The following is a 14,071-nucleotide window of genomic DNA, read 5'->3' on the forward strand; positions in this document are numbered from 1 at the left end:
CATATTAAAAAGCTCAAGATGTTTTTAACCTACAACTTGAAACTGAGTAAATCTAGAAATCTTACAGATTACATACAATATCAGAGGTCAGAATTTCTGATATATTTCCTCATACTACATAGTATAAAACAGTCCTTTTAAAAACTGTTCTGAAAACTGTTTTTAATCAATGGAAAATTATGGTTCTGTTTAATCCTTTAAGAATGCATGAAAGCCACTTATGTAATGGATATGTATGAATTTTGAAAGACTTTAGAATATTTAACAAGAAGTTTTGTAATGTGCATGTAAACTATATTTTCCCCCATGGAGTAGTTCTAAAAAAATTCCCATATAGATTTAGTTGCAAATAGCACTTTTAACAAGGACACCAAACCTGTTACTCACGTCATCTTCCTTTGTTCCACCCCAGAAATTAGTCCCACCAGCATAGCTTGGAATATTCAAGACAGCTATGCCTTGAAGACTTGGTAGGGGGATATATTGTCCATCACACTGCAAGGCAAAATTGATCATATAATCACTGAAATAAATTGCTATTTCTTTCAGTCACAGCACCATACTCAAACTGATTATCACTATGGTGATAACTACTGGTAGTATTTAAATATTACCTCAAGCTGAACCTTTTGTTCTAGGTTTTTGTAGGTCCGTTGCAATAATTCTTTTGTACCCAGCACACCATACCACATCATGTTCTTTGTCCTGCTTCTAAATGCGGGGAAGAAAAATGATGACAGTGAGGCACATAATGCACATGATCAGTCATATTCTATGAATTCACAACTACTGCTGAGATGTTAAAGAGAAGCAGTCACTGCACAGATGATTATTTTAAATATCTCATTTTACATCCCAATAGTCACTCAATTACCTGCATTTTTCAGGGTGTACTTCTCGTTTGTTGTTAAATTCTAATGAAATCTTTGCATCTAATCCAATACCAAAATAATTGTTCATGACACACTTCTCTGAATATCCTTCCCTGTAGGCAAAAACACAACCATGTAACAACTGTAACATAATTGGGTAGACTGTAACTACTACAGTTAAATTTCTAGTTCTTCAACTGATTTCACACTAGCCCCTGCCTTGCTATCCACATGACTCCCCTTCCCCAACATGTAACAGTATGAGAATCGTGCTAAATAAATGTTGGGTGTTAAAGATATAACCCAAAGTATTCTGCCCAAACTAAGCAATAAGAAATGAGCAATTTGGACCTGTTTAGAACTGGAAGCAGCACTAGGAAAGGGGACAAAAAGGATTGTAGCAACTACTCCCATGCAAGCAAAGTGATGCTCAAAAGTCTACAACAAAGACTTTCACACTGTATGGAGTGGGGAATACCACATGAACAAGCTGGGTTCAGAAAAGGATGAGGCACTAGGGATCATACTGCAAACGTATGTTGGATAATGGAAATGTACCAAACAATTTAAACATAAAATTAGCCTGTGCTTTACAGGCTATAGCAAAGCCTTTGATTGCACAGATAACTAAAAGCTATGGACCACTCTTAGAAAAATGGGGGTGCCACAAAATTTGATCATATTGATGTGTAAACTGTACTCAGGACAAAAGGCTACTGTTAAGACAGAAGAGATAGAAACAGAGAGTTTCCAATTGGCAAAGGTGTCAGGCAAGGTTGGATTTTGTCACCCTATCTGTTTATCTTGTATGCCAAAAACACTTTGCAAAAAGCAGGATGAAATTCAGAAGGAAGAGGTGTGAAAACTGGAGGAAGGAACTTCAATAATTTAAAGTATGCAGATGACATCCAACTACTAGCAGAAAAGATCAAAGATTTGCAGTAATTATTGAAAAAAGTCAAGGAAGAACATGCAAAGGCATGTCTACAGTTGAACATTAACAAATTATAAAAATAATGACCATAGAAATTTAGATAACTTTAAAGCAGATAAAGAAGACATTGAAATAGTTCAAGATTTTTCACACCTTGGCTCTGTCATTAATCAGAATGGAGACTACAGTCATGAAATCGGAAGAAGATTAAGACTTGAAAGGGCAGCTATGAAGGAACTAGACAAGATTTTGAAATGTAAGAATATATCAGTGAATACTAATATTAGGATGGTACAAGCCATTGTATTTCCCATCTCTATGTTTAGGTGTGAAAGCTGGACAGTGAAGAAATTCGATAGGAAGAAAACCATTTCAGATGTCATGCTGGAGAAGACTTCTTCCTGGAAGCCAGGATGACTGAATTGAGGCTGTCATACTTCGGCCACATCATGAGAAGGTATGTCTCATTAGGAAAGACAATATGCTGGGGAAAGTAGAGAGAGGACAGAAGAAAGAGAGGAAGATCACATACTAGATGGATAGACTCAATCAAAGGGACCCCAGGCCTGGGATTACAGGACCAGAACAGAGAGGCAGAGGATAGTTTAAAATAGCCATAAAATAACCCAAGTTACATGACAAGAAAAAATAAATTCCACACTGTGATTTGGCATAGTGTACTAAGTAGCTTGACAATATCTCTAGGTGAATCCAGAGAGGATGAAAACTATGCTCCACTTTTGCATCATCCAAACTGACCCTAAGGACTATACCAACTGAAAACACCAAGTCTATATGGTTCCAATTATGCAACTTGTTCTATCCTCGTTACTTTAATAACCTTGGGAACTTCATCAAGCATGATCTGGTAATGGTAAGGCTGTGGCAAGCACCTTTAGTGCTTGAAGACAATCTCCTGCTTCCAAACTCTTGCCAACTCTATCTTCCCTTTGCTCTTAAGACGTGTTGGAAATAATTCAGAGGATAATAAGTTGTCTGCTTATCTGAAGATCTAGCCCAGATGTGAAAAAATGTGGGCCACTTAGGCTCTTCTTGTGAACCATCCCAAGGTTTTTCTTGGGGTTCTCCAGGTATCCCTCAAGAAAACATACTAAAGAAAAAAAGAAATATCCTATATGTCTGAGTGAAAACTACAACTGAATGTAACAGCACTATTTTAATATGACAAAGTTTCATCTAACACTTTGAACTTCTAATTCCACAAAAATCACTTTATCATTTTTAGTTTCTGTATAACTTATTGGGCTTTAAAACTGTAAAAAATGATACTAAATAAGAAAGCCAACCAAATGGCAAACAGAAAAGAGGAATGAATGAATTTATTACGGCATACAGCCAGCATAAAATAATAAAATCTTTACAAAAATTATCTTACATCCAGTTAGAAACATTTACAGTATATTCCAGCATATCATATAAACATTATATTCAAGAGGAAGAATTAGACAAATTAGACTAAGAGGAAGATTTAGACAAATAATTTGCTTACAATGATTCTGGATCTGGATCAATAAAGGGTGTAGCTCCAAATGGGTCAATGTTAGCTAGTAACATTTTGCTGATAATAGAACTTCCTGCAATAGAGGCAGCAAGACCTGCTCTTAGACCTGATGGGAAAAGGGGGAAATGTATTCTGTAATTACCTTATATTGACCTTAAATCACTATTAGAAATCCTTTTAAGGAAGAATGGCAGGTAAAAGCATTTACTCATAATTTTAAACAAGAAAATATATTGCTTGAGGTTGTTTTTGTTCTAAAATGTTTCATTTTTCATCTACAAATGTTGAGTATAAAAAGATTTGGGTGCTTTTTTTCCATTCCACTCCCTGACCATCATATTTTTTGTTGCATCAGTGCCCTGTCCTTTCTAACAGAAGAACCAAACAATCAAGACAGTCTGTGATTCCATAATGACTTCATCAAGAATATTATCATTTCAAGGAATACAGTGGGACCTTGGTATCCACAGAGGTTTTGGTACCAGGACCTCCATGGATACCAAAATCCATGGATGCACAAATCCCATTAAACTGCTATATTCAAAGCCTTACAAGATTCCAGATGAACTGATATGAATCTCAGCTTCAGACAATATGCAGATGCTTTAAAGGTAAACAATTAAAATGTCATTACCTGGGCAAATAATCCTTGTATTCAGTACAGGAAGATTTTCTTTGTTGGCTGCACAGGATGGAGCTGAAAAAGAACTTGTATATGAAGGAATGCGACTTCTTGGTCCACCTGGGGATCTGGGATCAGTTTTAACTGTTAAAAAACCAAGCGGGGGGAGAAGCAATGCATATAAAGTACATTGTTTTTTCTACATGTAAGTAAAATATATGATACTTTTTATTTCTTTAGGACTTCAAAAGACAATAGAGAACAGAATTTCTGCTGGCCTGTATTCAGTTGGAATACAATGACCGATACACAGAACATTGATTGAACATTGATTAAACAACTGTGGTCATTGTGATTTATAATTAATAATATATAAAGTTCCTAAAATTGCTAGGTGTGATAAATGGATGTATTAATTTTTACTGTATGGTACAATTTATCTAAGGAGCTATTTTCTTTTGTTTACATATAGCAGCTTCATTTATATACCACTTCATACGAAACTAAGCAGTCTCTAAGCAGTTTACAACTGTAAGCTAATTGCCCCCAACAAGCTGGGTACTCATTTTAGCAACTTCGGAAGGATGCAAGCCTGAGTCGAGCTTGAGCCCTGGCCAGTATTGAACTCGCAATCTTATGTTTTGAGTGAGTGGCTGCATTGCAGGCATTTAACCACTGTGCCACCAGGGCTCCTGGCTTACATATCTGCCTTCTATGTTTTAAACAACCTAATATTGCAATCCTATGCATCCTTACCTAGAGTAGGCCTAGTGGAAATAATTGGGGCTTATTCTCAGTAGACATGAATAGGACTGCATTTATTCTGAGTTTTTCAATTTTCAAAACAGATTTTTCACCAAAAGTGACAAACAACAACAACATGCATGCAAAAGAACAAATTTGTTGTTTAGGATTCAAATGCAATTATTATTCTCTAGTTATTTACTTGGATGAGATTCAGATTCCTTTGTATCTTCATCTTTTTCTTCTTCTTTGCATTCTTCCAGTTCCTTACTATAATCCATTGATGAGTGATTTATTTGCTCTTCTGTATGGGCATTCTGTTCATCCACAACTATAAGAAGATATAAATATATGTAAGCACTGTTGCTCCCATCTGCAAAACCTACCTTGTAGAGTAAAATGGCTATGCTCATGAAAAAATGCAAAATTTCTGTTAAACTTCTAATTACATATTTGGTTTTTACTAGAAAAACTTAACTTTGTGCATTCTTCATTACATTTGCTATTATTATAGTACTACCTATAGTAAAAGAGAGATAACCCAAGCATTGTTTAATTTTCAGCAGTAAGCATCTGTACATTTGCATGGGATGTATGGTTATTAATCAAGCTTTCATGAACCCCACTGGGTGACCTTGGGAAAGTCACACTCTCTCAGCCTCAGAGAATGGCAATAGCAAACTCCCTCTCCCCATTCTCAGCCTGTGATTATTCTCTGGTAAAAAGGTTATGTCAACATAACCTTGATAGATGTCTGTGGCACTGATATCAGCCTCTGAGAAAACTGCTTCACAACTGTGGAATTGCCTACATAATAATTAAATAAAGTCATATGCTAGATCACATGTGCTGCTTTACACACCAACAGTCAAAAGTATTCTCAATCTAAGCTACTAAAGGGACTTTACTGAAAAAGTGTATTTGTCCAGGAATGATAGATAAGAAAAATATCCTGAATCCATAATATTTTCAAATTTAAATCCCATGTGACACATTATTGATAACATCTAGATCCATCAAGCTGTTGATCTTGTAATTCAAACATAAATTTTCAGAGCTTATAAGAAAGAATCGTACATATTGCTTTGGTGGAAATTAAGAACATAACATTCATTTTGCACAATAAAATAAAGACTAAAAATGCCATTTTTTGCATTTTTAAGGTGTTAGACGTAACATTATTAATTACTCTTAAAATGTTAATATTTAGGGGAATTGAAAGCTTTTTGTAGCTCTTTTTTAAAAAAAAAAACACAAGCAATAGCAATAAGACACCTGTCTTTTAAAACAGAAAGTAATGAATTGTTTCCTATAAATATGTTTTAACTCTTGCAATTTCTATATATTTTTTAGTAATCCAAGCTTCAAATTAAAATGAAAGTATCATCTCACAAATTACATGCAAAACAAAATCTTCTATTTTGTTCCTCCATGAAGGAGCTAAAATGTACAGCCCTAAATCCAGTAACTAGTCCCAGGTACAGTAAACCAATTAAATCATTTTGATTTACAAAAGTGATGACTTACAAAGTTCCCACAGATGGGTTTACTCTATCTGAAACATGCAATTGAATTTAGGACACAACATTTACCTATAGTGCAATTAAATTTTGGTTATGTTAAAGCACCACTAAATCATGGTTTAAACATTGCAAGACTGAGCTTCAGAGAGCCTTGGTCTCTGTCCTCCTCTGGTACAGCTGCAAAGAGGCTGGAAGTTTCTGATTCCATTTTCCATGCCACCATTTGGCATGTCATTCAGACCTGTGGTAGATATTAATTATGTCATGTTGGAACACTCCAGATTTATAACCTATGATCTGTAATTGGCTTGTTTCAAACAAACCACAGTTATAATTAACCACAGTTTGTCACCTTTGGATGAAGCCGGCTTCAGCTGACCTCAAACAAAAATAAATGTTTTTAAAGTCTTCCTTTGGAGCCACACCATAGGAGGAAATGAAGAGAACATGCAAGTCTGAGGGAAGATCAGCTTTGTATCACTTGGTTTAGGGTTATGAATGTGAGCTGCCTTGGAACTCTCTCTGGGAGAAAGTTGGCATATAAATAAAATGAATGAATGAATGCTTCCAAAGCTTCACTTTTTAAAGTGCTTTCGCTTCTGTGTTAGGTCTGAACCAGTTCTTCACGTAAACAAGTAAGTTAACAAAAAACATTAAGAAGCAAAATTTTTCACATGCACACCTTTTTCTGCTTGTTCAATTATTTGCCTTAGAGCTTTCTTTAAACTGTTCGCTCTGTGCATTAGCTGTTCCCTTGGCTTGAAGATCTGGTGCGTAGGAGACACTGCACTGCTTTCTGTCAACTGTTCCTTGACATCAGATAAAGATTCTTCACTTGATGACTCTTCAGTTTCTTCTTCTACAATGGGAGGAGTAATCCGTGGCAGCACAGGTGTAACCTGGGCTTCAGCATGAAGAGCCTGAAGTAACAGGTTTAGCTTCTCATTCAGTTCTGAACACTAAAAAATTATATGCAGACAAAAAAGGGTATGTACAGATTTATGTCAGTGTTGAAACAATTTTTAAAACATTTTTGACTGGTGTGGTTTTTTTGTTTTGTTTTGCTTTGTTTTGTTTTTTGGTCACAAACCACTGCTAAATTTTCACAGCGATCCAAAACTATTTCAGTAAAATTAATAATAACAGAATAAAAGTAGTTGCATGATTTTGCAAATATCACATTTTTTAAAAAGATAAAGTATCATTAGAGACAGATTTTGATCTAAACATGTGCAAATCCAGAGCACTGAATTGTCAGTGCCCTATCATTACTGCTGTCTTCTCCTTCATTAAAAACAGGTACTGGAAAACTTTTTAAAACTTATTCTGTATATCTCAAAAATACTGTAATCTGCTGTGTGATGCAACAAGTATCACATAGAACCATTTAAATAGTTCACCACCATTTAGACCACATAACAGTTCAGTCTTCCATTTCTTGTCTGTTTAAAAAATCCTGCTTATCTGTCACTACAACAAGAGAATGCAAAACTGCCCTTTGGTATTGTTGCTTCCAAGATGACCATTCTTAGTTTCTCTCTTGCTATATTTATTCCTCAATTTACTTTCAGTTACCAAGACACTGAAAGAGCTATCTGTTTGTGCCACTGCTTCGCTTCTCCATGTTTACTCCTCTTTCTCAAAGTCTCTTCCATGGAAAACATGGAGTTCAATACTGTAAAACACTTTATCAAGCTAGAGCCAAGACATAGAGATAATGAAGTCTGTAATAGTTATTTTGGGGCGGATTTAAATGTTATTCGCAGAAAATAAACTCGGCCTTTCCAAGTGAAGTTCAAGGCACCTTGCAACAAATTTTTTAAAATGCAGTAATAAAACCAAATAAAAATACAATTTGTGTTTATGTGCCTTCAAGTCACTTGTCGTATGATGATCCCATGAATTTCATAGGGATTTTTAAGGCAAGGAATATTCAGAGGTCATTTTGCCAGTTCCTGCCTCTGAAATACAGCCTGCAGCACCTGGTATTCATTGATGGTCTCCCATCTAGGATCAGATGGGATCTAGTGCCTTTGAGATATTTAGGCCTCCAAAATACAATGTGTATGTATTTGTTACGTGTCAATTTATAGTGACCCCATAAATTTCATAGGGGTTTCTTAGGCAAGAAATACTCAAAATGCAAATGATCCCTAATGTGCACTTTTGGCATCTATTACTCACTATAAACTTTTTGTGAATACGTATAAAGAAGGATATGTAAATAATGAAGGGAGTGTTTTAAGGAAGGTAATCTATTTCTTACTTTCATAGCCATTGCATCAGCTTCAGCATTTTCCATTGGTCTTTCACAGGTCTTTCCTATTTTAGCAACAAAGCCTTTTACAGTTTCACATAATATCCTTTAGTGAGAGAGACAAAAATACCAAAACAAAGATTGACGATGTTGAAACATTCATTTTGTATGAAACAATAACAGAGTTTTCTTATTCCTAATGAAAACCCCTTGAGTTTGTATCTGTCGTGCATTTTGTAGCTCACAAGTCCAAACCCATTCGCAAGGAGAAGAGTAAGAGAGAAGAAGACAAAGTTTAACCTCTCTCCCATTTCCCTTTCTTCTATCTCTCTCCCTCTTCACAGAACTAGTCAGGGGTAGAACCTGAATTTACAAGTGAAGGGGAAAAAAAGCATGATTCCTTACAATCTGTAAAACATACTACATGTAAATTTCAGTGCACCATATTAGGTAAAGGTAAAGGTAGTCTCTTGACATGAATGTCTAGTCGTAACCAACTGTAGGGGGTGGTGCTCATATCCGTTGCTCGGCTGAAGAGCCAGCATTGTCCAAGGACTGCTATGGTGGTCATGTGGCCAGCATGACTCCACTGAACGCTGTAACCTTCCCACTGAGAAGTGGTGCCTATTTATCTACTTGCAAAGTCAAAGGCTTTCATGGCCGGCATCCATGGTTTTTTGTGGGTTTTTCGGGCTATGTGGCCATGTTCTAGAAGATTTTCTTTCTGACGTTTCGTCAGTATCTGTGGCTGGCATCTTCAGAGATGCCAGCCACAGATGCTGGCGAAACATGAGGAAGAAAATTTTCTAGAACATGGCCACATATCTACTTGCCTTTGCATGCCTTCAAACTGCTAGGCTGGCAGAAACTGGGACTAGTGCTAGAAGCTCGCCCCATCATGCAGCACTCGGTCCTCAAACTGCCAACCTATTGATTTTACTATCATCAGAATTTGTGTCTTAAGCACTAAGCCACCACATCCTTTTTGCACCATGTTGCAAATTACAAATAACTTACTTAGCAGATGATATGACCACAGAATGCTGATCAGAATCAAGGATCTTGGCAAGATGAGCAGCAACTGAATCTTCATACATTGACATCTAAAAATGAAAACAACACTTAATGTTGTTTGTAGCTGTGAAATCCAACATCTCACATATACACAAGGCCTTTCCCACACCCCCAGATATTATGTATACAAGGATACTAGATATGTACACTGACTACTTTTTTCCCAAATAGGAATATATACACACTAGATCTGATTATATTTTGAAAGTTAAGTGTCTTACAAATGCAGAGATGGGGGCAGATCTGGATTTCACTCCCATTCATACCTTTCTCCAAACCCTTTCTCATGGAAATTAGACCCATAATTAATTTGTAGGCAGGAGATCAGAGAAAGAATTCTATCAGTGATAAATGAGTTTACTATAGAAAATTTAATAAAGGATCTTCCCTTATGAACAATCTGGGAAATTTTCAATTGTGTAACAAGAGGAAAATGAATTAAAGAATCCAGTCTTCTTCTTTTTTTAAAAAAAATCATTCAGAAAGCAGCAAAAATTAAATTACAGAAATCACAGAATTGGAATTAACAAAAATCACAACTGGAAACACAAATCAACAAGAATCACAATGATTAACTTGGAATTGATTAAAAAAGGACTGAGTAGGGCTTTTTGAATTAAATGTTATTACCAAAATACGCTCTACATCAAATATCTTCTACAAATTTGGTAATAATATGGCCAATATGGTGGGATTTACCATCCTTTCAAACTAGCCTACCTTCCACAGGGATGTTGTGAGAAAAAATTGTGAAGACAACAGTCCAAATCACACTGCATAAATAATCCAGTTTGAGAATGCTTTAACTGCCCTGGACCAATGTTAGGCAATTCTGGGAATTGTAGTCTTGTGAGACATTTAGCCTTCTCTGTCAGAGAGTTCTGGTGCCACAATAACTATATATCCCAGGATTCCCTAGCACTGAGCCAGGGCAGTAAAGCAATCTCAAACTGGATTATTTCTGCAATGCAATGTGTTTTGGACCAATGTGTATTTCCCTGAGCACAGGATAAAAAGTAATTGATAATTTATGATAATTCCAAAAGTGATAATTTAAAAAATTACCACTATATCTCATAATGTCTCCTCAAATAGTTTTGATTGCAGAACTTCATCTCAGTTATAGAACCTCCCATGTCAATTTCATGCAACTCTTGGTCTGTGACTCTACATATTTGGGAGTAAGTTCACTGAAATTGACAGTACCTCTGAGAACAGATGTGCTGTTAATTTTAATTCATTTTGCTAGACTTATAAAATTCAAAAATTCAGAGTTATAAAATTCAGTTCAATAGAAAAATCATAATTCACCTGACACTCCTCAGACTCTTCTTCTGGAGTAATAGGAAGTATAGATTGCTTTGATGGCAATTTCAGTTCATAGGACATTATACTCCATCTGAAAGATACATGTGTCCCATTTGATTAGATTTTTTGTTGCTGCTGTTGTTGTTGTTGTGTGCCTTGAAGTCACTTCCGACTTACGTCAATCCTAAGGCAAACCTATCATGGGGTCTTCTTGGCAAGATTTAGTCAAAGGAAGTTTGCCCTTGCTTTCCCCTAAGGCTGAGATAGTGTGACTTGCCCGAGGTCAACTAGTGAGTTTCATGGCCAAGCTGGGAATTGAAACCTGGTCCCCAGAGTTGTAGTCCAACACTCAAACCACTATGTCACGCTGGCTCTTGCAAAGAACCAATTCACCCAAGCATTTTTTCCCTTTTTTTATTGCATTGCAATAGCAACAACATGACAAGAGAAGTAATCACCCAAAGACAATCCAGGCTTTGTGTGTGTGTGTGTGTGGGGGTTTCACAATAAGAATGGCGGTCAGAGCTTACTCACCTGTCTAACATTTTGGTGCTAGCCCGTTCTAGCTTTTCTAAAATTTGAGGAAGCTGTGTATCATCATCACATGACCCTCCCCAGCCGAGGACACGGGCAAGGTCATTTCCAGTACCAAGGGGTAGCACTCCCAAATGACACTAAAATGAAATAAGAAATTGTTGTGATCAAAGTCACTTATAAAGCATTAGTTATTACAAATACGCAAGAGCTATTTGATTTTCCCCTTTTACTCTCAAAGCCAATCTCCTTCACTCTGCTATCTCTTCCCAACAAGAAGAAAAGAGCACTTGCCTGTTTGTGTAAGCTGAGTTTATCAATTTCAGACAACACCCAACCGACGCTTCCATCTCCTCCACACACGAGAATTCGGAAATTGTCAAACTTTTGAAATAATCGTAAACTGAAAAAGAGTGTATTTTCTGTATTCAGATTCACAGGCAGTTACAACATACAGATCATAACAATGATAGTGTCACCTGTGTAAAAGTTGAAAGAGACTTCTTAAAGCATTTTCTGGAAAATAATATGCTTTTTTTTTTAAAGTGACTTTTTAGATGGCACATAAACACTCTTTATTTTCCAAAATTCTAATAATTGAATTCAGATTTGTTAGACAGTTTTGATCTGCATTACCAACAAAATATGTTGATGCTGTCATTATAATCACAGACCAAACTCAGCACAAAAGGGTATCTGGTAGCCAAGAAATCAGAGGCAATCTACATACAAAATTGTGGTGGAAACAAGAAACCAAACACATTTTCTCTACATTGCCAGACTTTTAATATCTCATTTTCATTGCTTTGGGTTTGGTTCATTCATTGTGTATGTTCTGACAACAGTACTTAATAGCTATTATTTAGAAAGCAACTAGATTACAATGAGAACAACAACAAAGATATAATACCAAGGGAAAATATATGGTGAGATGTCAGGAAACAGACCCATTAAGAAGAAAGCAATAGAAAATGGAGAAGCAATATAAAAAGCATCTTCATTCAAAGAATAAAATAATTTCTTGCTACCCAACATTTTCCAAAAAGTGGCACAGTAACACATAACCTGAAACACTTTTTTTTAAGAAATAATCTTTATTAAATGATATACAAATTAAAAGAGGGATACAACAACACTTGACTTTGCCATTATAACCTGAAACACTTTTAATAATCTCTTGAGCTACTGTTTAACTGGTAAACAGCTCTACCTTTTCATCTGAAGAGTGTACAGTTCTCTGCAAAGAACCACCTGTCCATTCAAGGACAATTAGGTTCTATATACAGTGGACCCTTGTTATACGCTGGGGTTTGGTTCCAGGATCCCCTGTGAATAACAAAATCCGTGGATGCTGAAGTCCCATTAAATATAATGACATAGCAAAATGGTATCCCTTATAAAAAATGGAAAATAAAGGTTTGATATTTGAAATTTATACTTTTTTGGAACATTTTCAAAACGTGGATGCTTGAATCAGTGTATAAGAAATCCGTGTATAAGAAGGGCCAACTGCAGTCTGATGTATCGCTATCATCCTGAACTTCACAGAAATGGAGAACATGAACTTGGATAGTACAGGATCCTCAATGAGAGAGGGAAAGTCTGTGTAAATTTTCTGCTATTTGAGATAGGCATTTCAGATAAAGAATACAATAGAACTGATGTAAAATATGCACAGGCCCTCTTCCTTATAAGCAAAACTGATAAGTAATAAAACTGTATTTTAGGAATGACAAGAATAATAGAAAGTGTTCATATCTTGAACGAGACTATCAAGAGACTTCAGTGAAAAAACTGTCAGTCACTGTAAGATTTTTGGCTCCCGGGGTCTATAATAGCAAAATAACCGTGTATTTTAGAGAGAAAGGCTTATCTTCCATAATTTTGACCCTTAAAACCTGACCTTGACTTATACATGAGGTCGACTTATAGTTAAGTCGACCTCATGTATAAGTCAAGGTCAGGTTTTAAGGGTCAAAATTATGGATTTTGCCATTACCCATGGATAGGTCGAGGATAAAACTTGGAGGCTCCTTAGTGTGTGTATGTGTGCATATGAAAAGAGACATTCTCATTGAAGCTTTTTGCTTCATCATTCCAGCCTTCGTTTCAGTCAGATGTGCAGGGAGAGGACTCTTAAACAAACAGCAATATCAATCAGTCACCCAGGACCCTTTCTGCTTGGCTCGAAAGAATTAAACTCCTCTGTGCACTGCATGGGGAAATCTGAAAGAGCTGTTATCACATTACCATAGTGACCCATAAATACGTCGACCTGGGATTTTGGGGTCAATTTTTGGGCATAAATTGTTAGATTTACAGGTGAGTATATTTGGGAGTAGTTTCACTAACTAAGTACGCAAACTTGGGAAAATCATGAAAAATATGCAAAACCTTTCTTAATGTTGCCCAGTGGAATAAAACTTGTTAAATTTTTCACTCTTGCATCCAAGAATGGGAAAAACAAAGATTTACATCCCTATCTAAAAAAACCCACTTTATTTGAAACAGATTTGCTAAGGCCATTGGGGACTCGTAAAGGAGGTTCAGACCAAGAACCAATACATAGGATAAACAGGTTGCTTACCTGTAATTAGGGTTAAGTGGTCATCTCTGCACTCACACAAATGGGTCTTGCACCTGCATGGAGGCTTGTTCAGAATGTTCTAGAGCTGAGTAGC

The 14,071-nt window shown here is 36.2% G+C and overlaps 1 protein-coding gene across 13 annotated transcripts in view; it reads right to left on the minus strand.

The window, feature by feature from the left end:
• DGKH (diacylglycerol kinase eta) overlaps positions 1–14,071 on the minus strand; it is a 127,123-nt gene that overhangs the window by 33,542 nt on the left and 79,510 nt on the right. For all 13 annotated transcript variants that reach the window (XR_016280127.1, XR_016280126.1, XR_016280125.1 and 10 more), the window contains exons 10-21: positions 11,685–11,793; positions 11,391–11,530; positions 10,860–10,947; positions 9,492–9,577; positions 8,484–8,580; positions 6,900–7,176; positions 4,897–5,025; positions 3,963–4,094; positions 3,317–3,434; positions 875–985; positions 615–711; positions 388–495 (exon numbers count right to left, since the gene is read on the minus strand). Coding sequence is in view for 10 of the 13 variants with exons in the window: in XM_089511031.1 (XP_089367157.1) it covers positions 388–495; positions 615–711; positions 875–985; positions 3,317–3,434; positions 3,963–4,094; positions 4,897–5,025; positions 6,900–7,176; positions 8,484–8,580; positions 9,492–9,577; positions 10,860–10,947; positions 11,391–11,530; positions 11,685–11,793 (1,492 nt within the window). In the remaining 3 variants the exon portion in view is untranslated. The remainder of the gene's footprint in view (positions 1–387; positions 496–614; positions 712–874; positions 986–3,316; positions 3,435–3,962; positions 4,095–4,896; positions 5,026–6,899; positions 7,177–8,483; positions 8,581–9,491; positions 9,578–10,859; positions 10,948–11,390; positions 11,531–11,684; positions 11,794–14,071) is intronic.

The sequence above is a fragment of the Sceloporus occidentalis genome, unplaced genomic scaffold (genome assembly GCF_023333645.1).
Source record: "Sceloporus occidentalis isolate IW3139 unplaced genomic scaffold, rSceOcc1.0.p SCAF_2, whole genome shotgun sequence".
NCBI classification, from domain to species: domain Eukaryota; kingdom Metazoa; phylum Chordata; class Lepidosauria; order Squamata; family Phrynosomatidae; genus Sceloporus; species Sceloporus occidentalis.